The sequence below is a fragment of the Candida orthopsilosis genome (genome assembly GCF_000315875.1).
Source record: "Candida orthopsilosis Co 90-125, chromosome 7 draft sequence".
Lineage (NCBI taxonomy): Eukaryota > Fungi > Ascomycota > Pichiomycetes > Serinales > Debaryomycetaceae > Lodderomyces > Lodderomyces orthopsilosis.
In genome coordinates, this window is record NC_018301.1 from 127,185 (window position 1) to 147,849 (window position 20,665).

Genomic DNA, 20,665 nt, shown 5'->3' on the forward strand with positions numbered 1-20,665 from the left:
CAAAAGTGGCGGTTAATGGTGCAGTGTTACTCGGACTATAAATAGTAATGTATTTCCTGAAGCTGGTATAGAAGGAGAAAGGGCACTAGAATCACACACTGAATAAGCATATTTAGAAACCTTATATATTATGACAGACATACCAGAGCACACATTTGAGTGTGGGCCAACTAACTTTACTGTGTCACAGTATAATGAAACAATCATTGAGCATATATATATTTGTGGTAAGGAGCAGGAGAGGTACAGGTACACGCAGTCAAACGGCGCATACAGTGGAAAAAACAGCGCAATTAACCTTAAAGTCTTGATCGTATTAATAGTAATTACAATGATTCAGGGAGTGTGTGCTATCAGTGATGTGGATCAAGTTGGTCTTCAGATGGGTGGACTTGCCTGATGTAGGTGGAAACGTCTACAACGTGACGCAGCCGGGTGCTGTTGATGATTACTTATTACTGAGATTGGCAGAAGAGAACATCATTGCAATAATCGACATGTGTGACGGGAAATACTATGAAGTAGTCGATACAGATCAGGCTCAAGTTGAGCAAATTAATAGCAATAGCTCAAAGATTGAGAAAAGGTGTCAAATTATGGGGTCACGGATATCTACAGTGAGAGAGTGGCAGATAGCCCAATCTGGTACTTGGTGGTCACCTTGGTATCCTGTGTTATGTTGCTACTACTGTGATAAAGGACCTAGCAGCTGCAGCTATAGTTTGGGATATTCATTCACTTATGGGTGGTCAGTGACAGGAAGCGTGACTTTAGCACAAATACAAGCTTCTGCTTCATACACATTGACCAGGTTGAGCACTAAAAATTCTGCTTTCACAGGCAATTGGAATAGTGGAAGTAGACCTGCACAGAAATGGTATCAACAACAAGTCTACTGGGCTGATATGCAGAAACGTGACAGAATATTCAGTCCGGGATGTACGCAGGTATTACCCTGGAGCCAGTATTACAGATCTAATGTACCAATAAAAAATTCATATCACGCTGGTTGCAGTGTCGGGTTTAATAACGCAAAATGCAATGTGAACCAGAAATGTGTCAAGTACTGATGATCAACGTAGGTTAGACCAGAGTATAGAAGTAACAGTTAGTATACAATAATAACATAGCATATTATATTGAAGACTTTGAATTTAAAAGAAATGAATGCACTCGTTGATTTATCTTGCTTAATGTTTACATTTGCTACAAGTGTAATGCAAGTCTAGAGTAGTAAAAAGAGATAAATTGTTCTGCTATACAGTATTTTCAGGATGAATATCGCACTTGTTTAATTAAAACCATTGTATTATGATTTTTATTTCCGACCCAGAGTAAAACCACATAGAAACAAAATTATGTCGTATTGTGTGGTAGGAAAGTTTATGCCTCTGGTATGAAAATTTATGTCGTATTAATATGAACAACTAGACCGCGCTACCACGAATAAAAAATCAAAATTCTGTACTTCCTCGCCAAGAAATATATCGAGAAATCAAAAGAGAAATTAAACAGATAAATTCTTTGCCAAGAAATTTCTGGTTCGAAACCGAAATACGGAAATTAGTGTTTTATATTTTTTTAAATTGCAACTTGCCAAGAAAAGTTTTTATCAGGTATTCAGTTATACAACACAGAATTACAGAAAATTCAAACAGAAGGTGCATTTTGATTGAGACGGCGGTTATTTTCCAATACCACTTTATTATTTGATAGTACCTTTTATTTGTTTAAGGGGGATTTTCGTTGTTCTGTTTAAAGTTAGGGTCTTCTAAGCCTACTTAATACGATACTAACCACCAACCAACAAAGAATTGGGGAGAATGAAAAACAATAAAACTGAAGAAATTCAGAGGCGGGATGGTAAAAGAAAAGTTAAATTAAAGCTTTTACCCGAGGTACATACAGCTAACAATGTCAGCCTAATAGTTACACAAACTAAACAGCCCATTTGAAAATTAGTGTACAACAAACATAAAAAGTATGCAGAAGCAGTTACTTGTGTGTTTGTGATATTGTATTGTGTATATGGTTTTTGTTGGGCAAAGGGATTTCACAGGATAGTCAATAGTCAACCAATGGCTTTGCAATCTTTCTAATGTGATCTGTGTATGTGTAACTTATTGTCTTTTGACAGCTTCTAAATTTTGTAGATTTTTCTTAGCTTTAGAACTACTACACATACTGCATTTCAACTAATTTTTATCTTTTCCATCAGGAACCAATAATGTCGTCTAGTAAATATTATTACTATGTCTGAAGTTATCCAATCACAACTAAGTTGATGAAAGAAAATAAAAAAAACCGATTTACAATAGCCGTTCTCCTCCTGCACTAAATAAATTTTGCCAGTGGAAAACGTTTCCTAAATTCAATACATAGCATAAGGATATGACTTTAATTTGGGGTCTTTTCTTTTCTTTCCCCCTGAGTGGCAATTACTCAATAGACGAGACTGTCTAACATTACGTCGTTACGCCGTATACCCTCATACATGCACGACACGAACTCTTCTCAATACACACTCTCTAAAGCTCTAGTAACAGCATCCCTTTCACTCTAACAACTCTATGAAAATTTGTGTGTATATTACTATGCATGAATTAAAAACAATGGAACCATTTTTGAGTCCTTTTAAGATTTTTCTGTTTAACACCTGTTGCATTGGTATTGTTGTTTTTATTTAGTCTCATTTTTCTGCATATGTTGATTGTTGATTGAATTGATAATAAATGGAAAATAGACTCTTTTATGCATATCCGCATACGAACACTTGAAGCTTTTATTGTTTTGATGGTACAATACATATGCAAATCATATTAAATCCACAATTAATCTCAACGTTATCCCGGTTCTATCCAATCATAAATTGTTATTACGAAATTGATCAATTCAAACAATAAGCTTTTTCATAAGCAATACAAAATGAAAAAGTGAGATGATTTTTCAATTGTGTATTTTTTGACACATATCCAACTATTTCATAACCGTTCAACCAATTGTAAATTGTTTTAAAAACATAATGCGCCTAGCATCCCCATTGTAGACGAAGACTTCCATTGTATATAAAAACATATATATATAAGTAATCTTTTATTTTCCCAGATGAAGATAAATTAAATTTGCTCAACAGTTTTTCCTTTTTCTAACTCATTATACCACTTACCAAAAGATACCTATTGATTAGGTCTCTAACAACTACTACTCTCCCACATACATTTCACTGTTCATATTCAAACTTGGCTGCAAATTACTACTATTACTAAGAAAAATTAGTTAGTTAAAGACCACCCAAGAAATTTTATACTACAGACACTCACACACTAAATAATTTTTTTTTCTTGTCAGGAGAGAGAGAGACGAGGCTTTAATCTCAAGGAATTATTTTGCAACCGCTACACCACAGATAATTAGAAAACAAGGACCAAATTATCCATAATGGTTAACGTATTCAACGTCCAAATCTTCTTTATCGTGTTTAGAGAAACATTAGAAGCTGTCATTGTTGTGTCGGTCCTTCTTGCCTTTTTGAAGCAAGGTTTAGGTAAATCAACCGATGATCCAAAAGTATACAAGAAGTTGCGGCGACAAATTTGGTTGGGAGCAATTCTAGGAGTTATCATTTGTTTGATTATTGGTTGTGCTTTCATTGGTGCTTTCTATGGTTTAGGAAATGATATTTGGTCTAAATCTGAAGATTTATGGGAAGGTATTTTTTGTATTATTGCCACGGTTTTGATTTCTTTAATGGGTATTCCAATGTTGAGAATTAACAAGATGAAGGAGAAATGGAGAGTTAAATTGGCTCAAGCTTTAGTTAAACAACCAAAGGCTGAAAATGGTAAAAAGCCTGGTTTGTTGGAAAGATTGAGATTGACTAATTTTATTCAACGTTATGCATTGTTTATCTTGCCTTTTATTACTTGTTTAAGAGAAGGTTTAGAAGCTGTTGTTTTCGTTGGTGGTGTTGGTTTGGATAAACCAGCTACAAGTTTCCCTATCCCAGTTATCGTTGGATTAATTGCTGGTATTGCTGTGGGAACATTGTTGTATTACTTTGGATCCAATTTATCTATGCAAATCTTTTTGATTATTTCAACTGGTATCTTGTACTTGATTGCCGCCGGGTTGTTCTCAAGAGGTATCTGGTATTTCGAAACTTACAAATACAACCAAGCTACTGGTGGTGATGCTTCTGAAAATGGTTCCGGTCCAGGTACTTATGACGTTGCTAAATCTGTCTGGCATGTCAACTGTTGTAACCCAGAAACTGATAATGGTTGGGATGTGTTTAATGCCCTTTTGGGATGGCAAAACTCTGCCACTTATGGTTCAGTTATCGGATACAATGTTTATTGGATTGCCGTTATTGCTGTCTTGATGTTGATGCTTTATGAAGAAAAATATGGACATTTACCATTCACCAAGAACTTGACTTTGGTTAAATTGAATCCAATGTATTACATTAAGGGTAAAAAGAAACATGAATTGAGTAATAAAGAAAAAGAAGAATTATTTGCTAAAGTTAAATTACAAGGATTTGAAAATTCTGCTGCTAATCAAAACCGTAATGGAAATGTTGCTATTGATGCTTCAGATGATGTTGAATCGGAAAAATTGGTACAAGCTACTGAAGCAAAGTAAAGGGAAAAGATATTACTTGATGATTCTGGAGAGGAAGGTTTGAGATTGTTAAATCGCACACACACACACACACATACGATCAATCTCAACTTTTATTCCATTGATCAAAAAGCGATCTTCACTCTACATCTATTCATGACTTGTTAATAACGATTCACTCATTTTATCATTTTCATTTCGGTAATGCAGAAGGACAATTCAATATGAATAATAGGGGGGCCATTTATTCATTTTACCAAAAACATCACCTTTTGTTCCATCTACATTCAGACATCCTTTTTTGTATATTCTTATTGCTTGTTTTTATTTGTTTTTTGGGGAAATATTTTGGGGCATCTCATCAACGTTGATTGTTGTTGAAATTTTTTGATTTTAATTAATTTTGTATAGAGCTTTTTTTAATTACTAATATAGCACACGGGTATTTAAAGAAAAAGAGAATTCGTTGTAGTTGTTGTTGATGTTATTGATGCATGAGAATTTGGTTAAAAAATTCGTGTGACTGAGCACACCTCCACTCTTACTCCCCAAAGTAAAGAATATCAAACCCTACTGATTTGTATCAATTTGCTCACACGTCTGTCACCTTGTCATATGGGAGACACATTTTACGAAGGTAAAATAGTTATACTTAAAGAGTATACTTTTACAATGACATCACAAGCATAAACAAGATATTAACAACGTATATTACCTAAAACGATGATTTCATAATAAGCGCTTTATCTTGAAGACAGTAATACAGACTAAACCCGTGCTAATGATGTGAGGGAGATAAAAGGAAATTCTACATACATTGGTTTTACAAACAATACGAAATATCTAACAACATCAAAAGTCCATAAAGCAGACTGATCACGCACAAACTAGTATTCCCTTCTCGGAGTCGCCCAATAAATCGATTTTTGAGGTCATCTGCGCTATCAAATCTCGAGAGAAAACGTAAAAAACGGTCTAGTGAATAATATATTGATCCGACCATGAGTAGTATTCTCAATCAATACAGCTCAACTAGAGTCAAAGCTATTCCAAATGGAAGTACAATTCATTCACTTCAAAAATGGTTATTTCCTTTGAATTAGCAATCAGCATTCAATCCTCTACATTTTTGTGGATTATGTTGATATATAGATTATTAGAACTTTAAGCAATTACAAATAGCAGCTGTGTTACAGCTTAACCTTAAGCTATAATAAATACTAATCTTCTGTTCTTACATCGCTGTATATTGATAAGACAGAGACGCCTCAAAAACTTTATGTTCAAGACTAAGTTATGGTGGGAGTAGTTGTTTTGTGTGACTACCCCTCACCACTCATTTTTATTTTAAATGTATATGCTATTGTCAAGTTAACCACAAAGCAAATTACAAATATTAAAGGTCTATTAAACAATTATACACAACTATGTCTTTGTCTTTATATACTCAGCAAGTGACAACTTCTTTGTTGGTTTTGTCTCTTCTGTCGTTGATTTACTACGTTCTTGCGATGTACTAATTTGCACCTGCAGCTGCTTTCGACTTAATGGCTCCACATCGCCCCCTTTCTTTGTCTTCACGCTGGAATCGTCATTCAAGTTTAACTCTTGGCAGACCTGTAGTTCAATGCTGGTTATAAGTTCTGGAACAATTGGAATGGCAAGTTCATCCACACCTCCATCGGTGATCTCCTCATCCTCTACTTCTAACTCGTCAGTCTTTTGCACCGTAGACCTTCCTTGTTGACGGGCACGCAATAACAATTCCTGCTTGTATGGTACCTTGAACAAGACTTTAGGCTTAACTTTGGGAGCTTCATTTGTTTCTACTTTGATCGCCTGATCAACTTTCCTTAGAAGCTTCTCCTGCAATTGTCTATCGCGTTCAATCATCCGTTCATCCCAGCTAACAAACTGTCGATTTGGACGTGGCAAAACTAGTTCCTCTTTAGTTTTAGCACCGGAAGTATTCAAAATGGCAGCTTTTCTTGTTGACCTCATCAAGTAGCTTGTAGCTTTTTTAATCTTGAATATGGCACAATTGTTGTAGTTGGAGTTTGTGGAACACCCACATTCAACAAACTGTAAAATGTTATCAACGTAAGCAATCAAGGATGACTTTGCGTCATTTGTCAAGTTTTCAAACTTTTCTGTGCTGTTATTTTCATAAAGTTTCAAAATTGGATGATTTGGATCCCATTCCCAAGGTAATCGCAATTCCTCGTCAGAATTTTCCCCTTTCAATACTACTGGTTTTGATGTCACCACGAGAAACTTGAACTTTTTTGTATCTGTAAGATAAATAGGATGTATCTTACAATTTGACGACGACAAGCAAGACTTTCTTATAAAGCGGCTTTCATCGCCAACAAACCTTGAGTCAATGACGAGTTCGACTGGTTGGAGCCCTTTTGATAAAACCCCTGTTTTCAACACTTTTGGTTTAGTGGTTCCCCAAAGCGGATACTGATTGATCTTGTCATTGCAGTAATCTTGGAAGAAATCAATCTCTCCTAAGTATTCGATTATTGGTGTGCCCTCAGGTATCACAAGTGACTCATCGGTGGTACTTATAAACAAGGAAAGCTTTGAAATACCATTAAACTTTTGCTTCAGGTTGTCTGTATAAGGCTTGACTTCGATCTTGGTCTTGTTGAAATTCTTTTTTTTCTCCAACCTATTGTTGTCTTGAAAGTATTTAGCCAACTTGGGTCGTGTCAACCTGCTCATCTTAAGAGCTTTGAATTGACTCTCTGGCATCACCTCAATATCCAACCTATCTTGTATTTCTTTTGATAAACTGACATACTCTTTGTAAAACTCAGTGCCACAATTAGTGAGAAATGTTTTTACCCCCTCTCTTTTGTAATCGTTTTCTCGTAGATGGTAGTACACAGATTGATACGGTTCGGCAACCACGCCTTCTTCTAATAGTTCATTATTCTTATTTGGCAAGTCGTCGTTCACCTCCTTAGGTTCTTCCTCCTTCACAACAACTTTTTCTTCCGATTTTCTCTTTTTTTCACCTTTATCTGAACTCAGCTGCTTTCTCTTATTATTTTCCACCTTTACTTCCTTTGCAAGTTTTTCCTCTACCGCTGCTTTTTCCTTCGCTTCTTGCTCCAACAGCTCGGCTTTCAATCTGGCCAACGTCTTCTCTCTGGCTATTGCTGGATCAAATTTGTCCCACTTTTGCTGGTCACAGAAATAACACTTGTATTCATCTTCAGGTACCTCTTCTCCATTATCGTATCCCATGCATACACAGTGTTGCCACCTATAACATATATCACATTGTATTGTAAAGCCATCGTCATCTTCAATACCACAAATACATCCAATAATCCCAGAGTCCTGTTCCACCTGATATGTTTCCAATGGAGGAATATTTGGATGCCTGGCTTGCTTCAAGGGGAATGGAATATCAGCCGCAGCCGTTAATGCAGCTGCAGCAATGACGGCATTATTCCCATCCCTCTCCCCCTTTCTCAAATCTATGCCACGTTCATATGCCAGAGTCATGAGCTTTTGTGCATCAGGAGTTGATCGGCTTCTCTCGTGTGTCCTTTTGAAAACACCTTGTTTTGGTAAATTAGATGGAGGCGAGGTAGTCTTTCGTGATGGTGTTGGCTCGTGTTCCGTCTTGGGCTCGGGTTCGGGATCATCATTCATTAAACTGAGTATAGAGCTCTTTTTCGGGGCCAGAACCTGTTGTTGAACTTTTGGTGATTGACTTGAGGTTGAGATGGTAACTATATGCGACGGCACCTCTTGCTGTAGCTGACTAGTTGTCTGTAAGGGCGGCGATGCCGCAGACTCTTTGGGAGACAGTTGGTGTGCGGCAGCACTAGCAAACATCAACAATGTCGATGCATCCTCTAGTAGTTGTTCCTCGTCTTGATTGCCCATGGATTGTAGAAAAAGGTTGTATTTATTGTGGTGACTAAAATTGTCTTCGTATAGAAAAATGAAATTTTGTGTTTTTGGTATCTTGTACGATATCGTTTAAATTACAATACTTCACTATTTACACTATGTACATCATTAACCAGACGCCGCTCCGTTCTGGTTTTCCTTCAACTTCTCCAAATACTCTAGCTCCTTCTTTAACGTATCCATCGCATAATAAACCTTACTCTGAAGGTAGAATGAATTACCCTTCTCCTTTGAGTTGACATCAAACAAATAATTGTACTTCTCCTCTAGTTTGTCTAGCGACATCTCGTTTTTCTCTAAATTTAATATCTTCATTGCTTCCTCGGTAGATATACCCCCTTGAGAAGCAGCTTTGGCTGGTCCACCTGCAGCAGCTCCAGCAGCAGAAGCCTTCGCTGCCTGTTTATATGCTTCCGTGAATGCTCTACCAAATACCGATGCACCGGTGAATATCACATTTACTAGCAATCTATGAGCCATGGTATAAGTGTTGTGGATGATGAGTGACCTAAGGGCGAACCTGTGACCAAAAGATTGTTGAGAGATTTTTGTCATGAAAAAAATCATCGTATTGTGAATTATGTAAGAGATTATGTAATCAAGTACATTGAACAGGAAACACTTCATAAACGAACAAGCGATAGGTATTCTTACTCTACAAAGATATACATCAAGGTGTAGTAATCTTGTGGAAATGTAGAACTATGTCCAAGAGTGAATTCAATTGTGTAAAACCACTATCGAGTTGGGCATTAAGTTCATATCGATTTAAAGAGATGAAACGAGTCAGCTACAATGGACGTTTGTTAGACGTTGCTGTAGTTGACTAGCTTGGGTTTATAATCTTTTGTAGAAATACAGAACTGAAGATTATCTCCAATTCAGTAATCTATGTTCTCTTATAAATGTAATATGTTAATCATTTAGTTAACACTACTGATGTTGAAGAAAAAAGAAGAAGAAGAGGTGTGTAAAAATTTTCAAGCAGAAAAGTTCTTCATTAAATACCGAGATGTGTTCCTGCATATAGAGCTTACATCCGATAGTTTGGCATCAATGTCGTGTTGTGTAAGGTTTGCGACAATCATAAGGTATTATAAACAGGTGGACCTTAGCGTTCATTTTGGTAATCACTCTCAATGTGCAACCAAGGATGCAGGGTAAATCTCCTGCTATTTACCCACAAACCGAACTTTTAGTCTTGTATTTGGGTTTTTTTTATAGCACCTACACTTGACTCATACTAACATTGTTCGTTTTCGCTTGTTATCTTCACCCCAGTTGAGTCTTTTTTTCTCTGTCCTTGTTTGTAATTTCCTATTCTTTTGACACAACAGCAATCTTTTATCCACTACAACCTAACCGAATCAACATGACAAAGAGAGATAGAGACCCCGGTGACAAAGAGGAAGACGATCTGGAAGAGGAATACGAAGATTTTGATTTTGAAGACTTTGAAGAGGAGGAATACGAAGAGCCATCTGATATATCGTTTGAATCGGATGGTGGCGAGCTATTTGACACAGAAAAGTCCTCGAATACTCCACAATCAAAGATCAATGATGACGCGGTGCATGTCGGGTACAATGGAACCGCTTTCCATCCCTGGAGTATGGACAACTTTATTCAAACCCATTTTCTCAACGCGTTGAAGAAGTTGCAAAGTTTCAATTTGGAAGGATGTTCGGAGAATGATTTGTTGGCTATGTTGTACGTGAAAAAATGGCAACTGGATGAGGTTTTAGACGCGTATTTTGGTGACAAGGACAATTTGATGAAACAATGTGGTCTACCGTGCAAGTCCAACAATACTTTTGAAATTGTAAAGGATTTCACGTGTTTTATCTGTTGCGACACTTACGAATTAACACAGGTTTATTCATTGACGTGTAATCATCAGTTCTGCATTCAATGCTATTACCAATACCTTATGAACGAAGTGAATAATGGCCGTTTAATAACGTGCATGGATCCAAGCTGTAAATACACAATACCGTTTCAAGATGTTGCACATATTATAGCCATTATCGAGGCTGAAAAGACATTGATCGTTGCAGAGAAGCCTCTTCGAGAAAATCCAATGTTGATCACTGCAACAAGAGAGTGGGTTGACACTAGAAACAGTTTCAAATGGTGTCCTGCCACTGACTGCACCAGTTTTACCGAAATAGCTGATGCATCAACTATAAAAAACAGTGCGGGACCCATTGACTTGTCCTTGGTTCCAATTGTTGGATGTGCCGAGCATCATGAATTTTGCTTTGAGTGCAATTACGAAAACCACCTTCCATGTCCTTGTTGGTTGGTCAAGGCGTGGGTTAAAAAATGTGAGGACGATTCTGAAACTGCCAATTGGATTGATGCAAACACTCATTCATGCCCAAAGTGCCACACCTCCATTGAAAAGAATGGAGGCTGTAACCATATGACGTGCAGAAAATGCAAGCACGAATTTTGCTGGATTTGTTTTGGTGATTGGAGCAGCCACTCAAACAACTATTCCTGTAATAGGTTCAAGGATAACACAAAGGAAGATGAAATTCGAAAGAATAAGAGTAGGGCTACTTTAGAAAGATATTTACATTTTTACAAACGGTATGCAATCCACGAATCATCGATGAAAGGTGATCAAAAAACATTGAAAAAGATTGATGATGTAACAAAACTATACATGGAGGAATGCAGAAAAAAGGGTCAACATAATCTTTCTTGGAACGATGTACAGTTTCTCCCTGACGCAATGAGAGCTTTGCAAAATGGAAGAAAAACTTTGAAGTGGACATACTGTTTTGCATTCTATTTGGCTAAACTGAACTTCTCGCAGATCTTTGAAACAAATCAAGATTTCTTGAACAAAACAGTTGAAGATTTGTCAGAAGTATTTGAGAAAATTATTGCCATTGACAAGCCAGATAAAGTGGAGACAATTTTAGAAAAAAAGAAGGACATAATCAACCTTGCAGAGTTTGTTAACTTGAGAAGGAAAACTTTGGTCAAGAGTGCTGAGGAAAACTTGAAGGATAAATTACTTCGTCTTGAACCTATATAAATTTAGTTTAGGAAATTTTTAATGATTTATTTAATTCTTATTCGTTGATAAGAAAAAAATTGGCATTTGGTCACGTGAAGATAAGGACCCTTTGCAATAAAATTGATAACAATCAACGTTGATTGAACTGAATTTCTCTGTTAATCCATGCTAATGGCAGGGTACTCGGAGTCTCAATACTATCAGCATCAAAGCGTAAAGCTGATACGCAAACTTCCGTATGAAAGAGGCAGAACACCTAGCAGAGACGTACAGTTTGACCAACATTTACAAACTTTAAAAGGAGAATCACGGTCACGACACTCACGACAAGAACTACTCCACCAGGCAGTTAACCATAGATCCTCTCTAACAAGATCTTTAACACAAGCACCCCATGAGAGGCAAAAGGAACAATGTTATACTCATAGACCCGAATTCAAGCGATGGAACTCATATGACTTACCACCGAATGGAGGCCCGTCCAAGGAGATTAGTCCATTTACCATACTTGATGATCAGTATAATACAAAGCATCCAGTTGCAAACAGCATCAACTTGAGTACAGACAACTCATTCAAAGAATTGGAAAGGAGCACACCACAACAAACTCCTCCCAAAACTAATCTTTATGAGAAAATGACTAATTTTGCTCAAGGATTAGCTTCGTTTTACACAAAGATTTCCCCAAGTAGTGATGAAAATCTCAGTGGTCGGATAGAAAAAGAGGCAAACGATACCCAATATGAAATTGAACTGGTTGAAGGTGAAGATATTGAACCCGGTTTTGAAGAGATTATAAGTAAACTTGCACTCCAATCATCAGACACCAACAAACCAAAACTTAATCGAACACAGCAAAAACAACTTGATCTAAAAGACCTTTACCAAAAGGAGCACACTGATCTACCAGAGTTGAATTATGATTGGAAAATTCAGAACGAAACCATTTCGTCACAATACACGACAATCAGACTACGATTTTCATCACGTCAAATTAGTCTGAAACAAATTGAAAATGATATGGGAGTCTTGGGGTTTATCAAGAGATACAGTAATGGCGAACATACAACAGATCCTGCCACTCCAGGAGAAAAGGACCCTTTGTTGCGTCAAATTTGGGAAGATGCAAACTCTGTACTTAGTGTGTAGCGCGATTAAAAAAGGTTGAAATTTTTCTGTACGAAGCGAAATCAACAAAAAAAGCCTTGGATTAACTAAGCCCATGACGAAACGACTTAATTTACCATACACTACGCAGGACCTATTCCCTCAATCAGCTCCATCTACAAAGCATGGCTCCATGCGAGCTGGATCGATTACTTCAACGCCATCATCGCTATATATCCCTCGCCCAACATTTCATCACAACTCCACGTCATTCAAGTTTAAAAATAAATTCAAAAATGTGAAAACTATGGTCAAAAGGTTATTCAAACCAAGCACATTGGATTTTGAAACGGCGATATGGGAGATCTTTCATCTAATTATTAACCCAAAGAAGATGTATCGTTCGCATTATTACTATCGACAACAGCAACAACAACCCGATGGAAAGACATCATATACTAGAGACGACCCTTCATTTCTAATTTTAGTTACCGGATTTCTCTCGCTGAGTGCAATTGCATGGGGTTTGGCCTATTCGCCTACCATATTGGACATCTTTAAGTTGGTCTTGTACATGGTGGTGGTCGACTTTTATCTCACGGGGATTGTTATTGCAACCTTGACATGGTTGGCGACCAATAGGTTATTCAATCTAGAAGTAGGGTTGAACAAGTACAGTGCCAACTACATTGAATGGGGCTTTTGTTTTGACATTCATTGCAATTCATTTTTGATCATTTGGTGTTTATTATATGTTGTCCAGTTTATTTTATTGCCGATAATTAGAATGAAGAAATCGATTATAGCATTGGTATTAGGCAACTCGCTATATTTTGGAAGTATCGGGTACTACTTTGTCGTCACATTCTACGGATTCAACTCGTTGCCATTCATTTCATCAAACGTGGTAAAACTGAACGATCGCAATCCCGCTAGAGTGTTACAATTGATTGTTGTCGCTGGAATATTGCCTCTTTTGGCTATTGCGTGGCTCATTACACTCCTACTCAGATTCAATGTTGCAGCCAAATTGGTCGAATCTTACTTTAACTAGTCACAAATGTATAATAGTCTATAGAGTTTTACATACTTGCTAACTGGTCTAGTCTATCGCCAGCAGCCTTTATACGCATACTGGTTCTATTACTCAACTCGTAATCACCGTCCCCCACTATTTCTGCCTTCTTTAACCACGCCTTACTATCAGCCACAGCTTTTTTTACATCGACTTGTGAATTTGGTCCTGTCTCTTCTACCCAAGTGAACATGGTGTTTTCATAAAATGCCGTTGGATACAAATATGGGCTGTAAGTCATCTTATGGAATTTGAATTGAGGCGAATCTGAAATGACAATCTTTGACAAAACGTATTGTTGAAGAATACGCGAACCTTCTTTAACTTGGCCCAATTGTCTCAAACAAACAGATTGAAGAAAATATCTAATCATTGCTTCGTCTTCTGTCTCTTTAATCATTGCGAATGAGTGGTTACTGGTATTTGCTGAAAGCTCGGCATTGGGCGCCCCAGAATAACCCAACATCTTCAATGCAATTTGGAAATTCTCCGCAGTCATTCTGTTATATCCGTTCCAGAAATACACCAATTCGTGAATCAATGAAGTACCAACCAAATCAGCCAACTGAAGGTCAGGATACTGTTTTTTTCTCGCTTCGATATGCTTGACCTTACGCAACAAGAATTTATCAAATGGCATTTGTTTACCACTACCTCCCAATCCACCTTTCTTTGGGGCATTATGACCATGTCCAGGAACATAACTCAAGGAAAGCTTCATGTATTTGGAAAACAAATCAGCATACTTTTTAGCCTCCATATCATCGCCTTTAACAACACCCATCTTGATCATTCTATACTTTTCAAGATAGCATGAAGCAGCCATGAATAAATATACTGCCTTTGACCAAGAATTTATATCAATTAAGTGGATCAAGTCCCTGGCTGCCTTATCGTACTCATGCAGGTACATGTATATAATAGCACGATCGAAAACCAACAACGATTCAATCTGTTTCATTTGAATCTTATTATTCGGGTCATCAGTGAAACTTTGCATAAGAGTGCTGGCGCCAACCAAATCACCCTGTGCTGCCAACATCCTACCCTCCTGTAAAATCCACAATGCATTATGAGGAAAATGCTGACGTGCTGATCTCAACAATTGACTCGTGTAAAGTGGAGGGTTATCCATGATCTTAACTAACTCTTCCTCCAGGACTGTCAACTTGTTACTCAATGAGATAACGTTGTGATCCTCTTTAGATTCAGGCAAGCGAAATCCAGTATCAACAAATTGAACAGGTCCATCATAAAACACCAACAAAAACAACAACGCCAATTCACCATGTACATTTCTCGATGTTATCGCTGTTCTCCATAACAACTGAAGCCCAATATTCCTATTACCTTTGAACCCAACAATGGACAAAACTGCACCGATGGCTGGAGGGATCAATGACAAAACAACTTGCAAAATACCAAAACACAACTGCACTCCCGAATGAATAAATTCATCAGTTGTAGAAACGTGGAGATATGTATCTGACCCATTTCCTTGCGAGCTAGGAGACGTATCCACGGAGGAGAGAATTGATTGAGCACCGGACCCAACAAATGAGCTAGGTGCATCATTCACAGCCAAATGTTCCATAGCATCTTCAAACTCTTCATCATCTGATCCATTGTCCTGTACATCCAATGGCTCAGCATAGCTTTGCTTAGCAAGAGTGACTGAGCTATTCAGATCCTCAAACAAATTGAGCAATTCAATATTGCCCAAATTTGATCCTTCAATCCTAGTCTTTCGCATTAAGAATATTCTCTCTAAATCCTTCATCAACTTTATATCCTGTGGTAATGAGCTTGAAGAGCTCCCAAGGGATTCAAATCCAGGCAAATCAACCGTGCTAATCGACTGGTTGTTGTTGTTCAAAAACACTCCATTACCCTTTGCAACACCATTAGCAGCTTTCTTTCTCAATTTTGCCAAGTTTTTGTTAAAAGTGGGCTCCAGTTCTTGAATTCTTTTATGTACAGAATCCAAGATCTGGTACGCTTTTCGTAGCTTGAACAAGGCTTTTGCACTTTCGACAACACCATTGTTTTCTTTCAAAAGCATCAATAACGCGTTCAATAAGGTGGACTCCGCTAAAGTTACCTGAAACTCAGTTCCAGGTGGATATATTGTTGATGTTGATAATTGGTAACGTGTGTTGTACTTTGAATTGTTGCTAGAAGCATTTTCTGCCTCAGATAATGTCTTGTGCGCTTTGGCCATTACTTCAGGTTCAAATCCTAAAGTAGCCTCGATAAACTCCATAACTCCTAAAGCCAACGGGAAAATAGCACGAGGCAGATCATCCTGTGATGCTGCTTGTACCTCTTTTTTCAACAAGGCTGTCCCCTCATTTGTACGGTCATCTAGGAGATAGTCCATAGCTTTCAATGCAGTTTCAAAATCATGCACCTGCTTCAATATCTTATCATAGTTGCTATTCGAGTTGAGAGCTGATGCATTATCCGATGTACCCTGGTTTGATGTTGTGGGGTACAATGACAATATGGACGCCTTTTTTCTCAAACCTTTGAACATGGCTAGATGCGGTGATGTCAAGTTGTGAAGGTGGTATCTAAAAAAATGAAATGATATCGAACTTCCTCCTATGAGATCGATATGTGGAAAATTTATTGATCTCGTACACTTTAGGAAAAAATATTAGGCGGAGCGAGCGAGCGAGCGAGCTTGCACGGCCACAGATCAGAACGAAAAAAAAAAAAAGCAATACGGTTACCATGCACCACCTCTTAAACGTCTATATTGTGGAATGGTATGATTGGGACATTTAAATTTAAGCCATGCCTGTTGTTTTCCTGGGAGCGAAGCTACGGCGGGTAAGAAAAAAAGATCAAATTGTTGAACGTAGTTTCCATGGAGTTGAGAATATTTAAATCCGAAGTTTCCAGTTCAACGCACCAAGTAATTTGCGAAATAGAACGCACTGAAGTCATGACGCTATTTATCATATTCGGAAAGCATAGGAACTGTTCAGCCTATATGATGCCTGCAAATCTTCTATTATGTTCACATTAAATAGGTCACTCACATTAATACCTCTTGAAGACAATTGTTTTGGCCGGTTATAAAAAAGCCCTCAAAAAAGAAATTTCTCCATTCCCCTATCTTACGATTTCGCCGTACAATTGTATGCAGGTCCTCCCCGCATGTGATTATGTTGACACGAACAACACTAAACGAGCTGTAGAAAACGGACAAATCAAACATCATGTAAGATCATCCACTGATGAATGGGAATCACAAGGTGGGACATACTTTAACTTGTAATATCTCATGGCAATTTCTCGTTAAGTGGCGGTTCAACAATTGAGCAATGGTATGAGAAGGAATAATGTTCAGAGCTGGTGGTGAAATTGACAGATGGTCTACAACAGTCCCGATGTATGTCCTAGTACCCAGGGATGCGGCTTTCTGTTTTTAAAAGTTTGGCAATTCCTGACGTGTTAGAAATGTTCGGGTGCAAAATACCAGCATATCAAAAAAAAAGTCCCACTGTTCTGACACACTCGAGCACAATATGGTTTTATTGTCAAATACATTAGCATTTCACATATTTTGATCTTCTTAATGTTCCATCCTTCATTTAATATTACACGGCTATTTTTGCTAGACTATTTCAACCATTTATTAGCTATTAATCAAAATGACTAAACTATTCACTAAACTATTTAAGCTTTCACAATCCAAAACTGATACCAAAGCCGTCAAGAAGTTGCTGTTGGTTCCTTACACACCTATACCACAACAATATCAGCCACAATTGGGGAAAGGCGATTTGAAAGTAGCTGGTCTTCTTGTAAACTTGGATCATTTAGATGTGTTTAATACAATGTGTTGTGATGCAGTATTGTTTTTGTTAAGTATTTATCATTTATTACAGAATTTAAGAGATGGAGATGCTATTAAAAACATTGAAGGTGTAGAGACTGATTTTGGGGCAAAGTTTCATGAAAAATTTAAACAAATATTGAGTCAGTTGTCATATGTGAACAGTAACACATTTACTCAAGATCAAACTGATGAACTTCATTTCTTATTTAATGACTTGAAGTACACGTGGAACGTAATCACAGTAGCCAACAGTTTAAGGATTGAATTGGACGATACATTGAAACACAACGTGAATGAATATTTCAAGAGAGTATGGGCATTTGAAGTGTCCGAGAGTGATGATCAATTTTTGATTGATGTGTTTTCTGTCAGTTTAAATGTTTGGGAGAGTAGGGTTATTGCATTAGTAGTTTCAAAAGAATAGATATAGAGTCATTGTTACAAATTTAGTGTGGTAAATGCTTTATCAAGGGAGCAGCTTTCTATTGAGCTGCAAACATACTTCAAACGTAGAGCTTAGTGTGGGTTTGCTAGCTCCTTACGATCTAAGTTTCAGTGGGATACACTAGGTCTGCAGCCACTTCATACTTCTTTGCCAATTTCTCCACCCAAGACCAAGGCTCGCCACCTAACCTCGATATCGCCGCTAATCACTATCACATCATCGTAACCAAGGGACCGAGTCCAAGTCAAATGGTACGAGAAAAAACTCCTATATTACTTGCACTCCGTAAATGTATCAAGAAAGCATAAGTGCTGAATAAACTGGTGATGTACAACGCCGGCAATGAATAAAACCTATTTGATAAGTTGACAGTAAAGACGTTTACATGTATCACAAAACTTTTTTGAAACGACCATAATGTAAATACGAAATTAACTATATATTATAACTTCATGGAAGTTGCACAAACTTAACAACACTGTATTACAGCAAGAGAATTAGATAGCCCAGAAACACTTGGAATAGAACAATAAGAAGCTCGAGCGGCAAAACCCGAAAACCGATGAATGCAAGATTAGCTACGTTTTAAGACTTTTCTTTGCAAGTAATTCTTGCAATGCAATAGAAAAGCCACTAAACACGAGGCTATAATGACTTCTCCACAGTACCTCTCTAAGCTTTCTGGTTGAAGCAATACTGCGGTTATGAATCTCATGATGGCCATTGAGATCTTTCATGTTAATAAACTTTGAGCAATAGACCGTGCATATAGTTGTCCAAGTGGTGCTCGACGCGTGATTATATTATTAGGAGATTCAATACGCAATGGTTAGGAGCCTTTATCATTTTTTTAACGCGAGTTTGCTAATACCCAATATGGAGGGCGTTCTACTTGAATTGGAACTATACAAAACAAAGTCAGACGTTTCTGCAATGGTGTGTAATTCATTGTTGAACGTAAAAACATCCTCACTCACTCCCCTTTTGTTACCATTGAACCTAATTCATCAACTGTTGGAAAGTTATCTTCAACTAAACTTCTGGGGAAAACGTACTTGCAATTTGCTAACTAGTACCTTTCGAAGAACACAATGCCCTTCTCTCAAGGCAACCAACTTTGTACTTTTTCGAAAGAGACTGGTTCAGGTCCATGGAAATTAGGAGTAAACCAGAAGATTCTCCCGGAAGCTCATTTCAAAACATGTTATAAATCCAGCCAATGAAAAACGTTTTCACAACTCGAAAAATCAATATTTTTGGAGTACCTGTACAATAACTAACCACGAGCTTGATGATTTTGACGTTTTAGTATATTATTCTTCCATATTGAGCAAGAAACAAAACAAGAAGAAGAATCTTAAAATCTAAAACTCACAAAAGCTTAAAATACAAAGAATCCCATCGATCAACGATGAGCATATAGAATACTACACAATACTAAAAGATTTTGTATTTGACAAGCAAACTGAACTGATCTCTATGCATGAAAGAAAACGCGGAAATCAAATAACTCCACTTTTGAGTCCAATTGTAAACTTTGTATCGTGGTTACATATTTGTAGATGAGCCCATCTACAAAACTTTAGAAGCTTAAATCACAAATTGAGGAATGGACTATACTCTTCCATTTTAAAATATTCAATTGCTTTCCCTTCATCAAGGAGGTTGAGCAATGGTTCTCAGGCGTCCTCTTGACAGTTCTGGAGAGGAATGAGGTGCCTTCCTTATAAGGAAAAGCATGAGAAGTAGTAGATGTAGCTGTGTAGACATCACATGACTATTTTTCCCTTGAACTTTATATCCTCCCTTACTGTTTGCACTAGAGTATGCTAATATGTAGTGCAAAAACGCTAATTCAACCTTATAGCATCGCATATAGATAGTGTCTAACAAAGTTTTGATATTGTCAAACCCCATCCCCCAATTTCTTTCTTCACTACACGTGGGTGAATCGGGCATAGAAGCAATGTAAAAACTAATCTGTAAATTTGTTTTCATCTCAAATAGATCTAGAACTTCAACGGCTTTTTTCCATTGGTTGACTAATCTTTCTGGTTGCTTAACTTATATAGTACAACATGGCTTGCAAACACAAAATGAAGTTAGAAAAAGAAAATATTCCAATACACAAAACTGTAAACTATAACCAATAAAAACAACAAACAACACGTAAAAAGTAAATACAACAACGTAAACAATAGAAACAATTATACAACAATATTATTAATAGCGTGTCTTTATATCGACGTATTTTATTTGTACCTGTGTTCTTGTTGCTAAACCTAATTCGGGAAAGGTTTGGTTAGAAGAAGTTTCTCTTGCAACGAAGTCAGTATTGGAAAAGACTCATAACCCATCGTAGTATGGTGTATTTTTATGAGTCTTCTCTTTCTTAAATGTGCAGACAGCAACCAAGAGATTTCTTAGGCCATTGAACACAATGTATGCTGAGTAAAAGTAACATATTTGAACTTCCGTTATACCTTATTATCCGTAGTAAAATTGTTCCGTTACTTTGGTTGGGTATACAAAGTTGGTTTCTTAAGTAGAATGTGTTCTGATATTATTCTTCAATTTTGTTGGATATTACGTCTCACA

The 20,665-nt window shown here is 37.2% G+C and overlaps 8 protein-coding genes and 1 pseudogene across 8 annotated transcripts, besides 1 other annotated feature; 6 read left to right on the forward strand and 3 right to left on the reverse strand. All coding sequences in view use genetic code 12, as the record gives it.

Annotated features, from left to right (window-relative positions):
* The first annotated feature begins 130 nt into the window (after positions 1-130).
* CORT_0G00710 lies at positions 131-1,061 on the forward strand (annotated as a pseudogene).
* Positions 131-1,061: a sequence feature.
* A 2,377-nt stretch (positions 1,062-3,438) lies between these two features.
* Positions 3,439-4,644, forward strand: CORT_0G00720 (Ftr1 high-affinity iron permease; the record flags this gene model as incomplete). Its single annotated transcript, XM_003870839.1, has 1 exon — positions 3,439-4,644. One exon carries the CDS (start codon positions 3,439-3,441, stop codon positions 4,642-4,644), a length of 1,206 nt encoding a protein of 401 aa, XP_003870888.1.
* Positions 4,645-6,048: 1,404 nt separating this feature from the next.
* On the reverse strand, positions 6,049-8,532 carry CORT_0G00730 (Set3 NAD-dependent histone deacetylase; the record flags this gene model as incomplete). The annotated part of the gene is made up of 1 exon (XM_003870840.1): positions 6,049-8,532. One exon carries the CDS (start codon positions 8,530-8,532, stop codon positions 6,049-6,051), a length of 2,484 nt encoding a protein of 827 aa, XP_003870889.1.
* Positions 8,533-8,667: 135 nt separating this feature from the next.
* Positions 8,668-9,186, reverse strand: CORT_0G00740 (Pam16 maltase; the record flags this gene model as incomplete). Its single annotated transcript, XM_003870841.1, has 1 exon — positions 8,668-9,186. The coding sequence occupies one exon, from the start codon at positions 9,184-9,186 to the stop codon at positions 8,668-8,670; it is 519 nt and encodes a 172-aa protein (XP_003870890.1).
* A 745-nt stretch (positions 9,187-9,931) lies between these two features.
* On the forward strand, positions 9,932-11,608 carry CORT_0G00750 (hypothetical protein; the record flags this gene model as incomplete). The annotated part of the gene is made up of 1 exon (XM_003870842.1): positions 9,932-11,608. One exon carries the CDS (start codon positions 9,932-9,934, stop codon positions 11,606-11,608), a length of 1,677 nt encoding a protein of 558 aa, XP_003870891.1.
* Positions 11,609-11,755: 147 nt separating this feature from the next.
* CORT_0G00760 (hypothetical protein) lies at positions 11,756-12,739 on the forward strand (the record flags this gene model as incomplete). The annotated part of the gene is made up of 1 exon (XM_003870843.1): positions 11,756-12,739. The coding sequence occupies one exon, from the start codon at positions 11,756-11,758 to the stop codon at positions 12,737-12,739; it is 984 nt and encodes a 327-aa protein (XP_003870892.1).
* A 73-nt stretch (positions 12,740-12,812) lies between these two features.
* Positions 12,813-13,751, forward strand: CORT_0G00770 (hypothetical protein; the record flags this gene model as incomplete). The annotated part of the gene is made up of 1 exon (XM_003870844.1): positions 12,813-13,751. The coding sequence occupies one exon, from the start codon at positions 12,813-12,815 to the stop codon at positions 13,749-13,751; it is 939 nt and encodes a 312-aa protein (XP_003870893.1).
* Positions 13,752-13,779: 28 nt separating this feature from the next.
* Positions 13,780-16,308, reverse strand: CORT_0G00780 (Iml2 protein; the record flags this gene model as incomplete). Its single annotated transcript, XM_003870845.1, has 1 exon — positions 13,780-16,308. The coding sequence occupies one exon, from the start codon at positions 16,306-16,308 to the stop codon at positions 13,780-13,782; it is 2,529 nt and encodes an 842-aa protein (XP_003870894.1).
* A 1,126-nt stretch (positions 16,309-17,434) lies between these two features.
* On the forward strand, positions 17,435-18,046 carry CORT_0G00790 (hypothetical protein; the record flags this gene model as incomplete). Its single annotated transcript, XM_003870846.1, has 1 exon — positions 17,435-18,046. One exon carries the CDS (start codon positions 17,435-17,437, stop codon positions 18,044-18,046), a length of 612 nt encoding a protein of 203 aa, XP_003870895.1.
* Between the last annotated feature and the right edge of the window lie 2,619 nt (positions 18,047-20,665).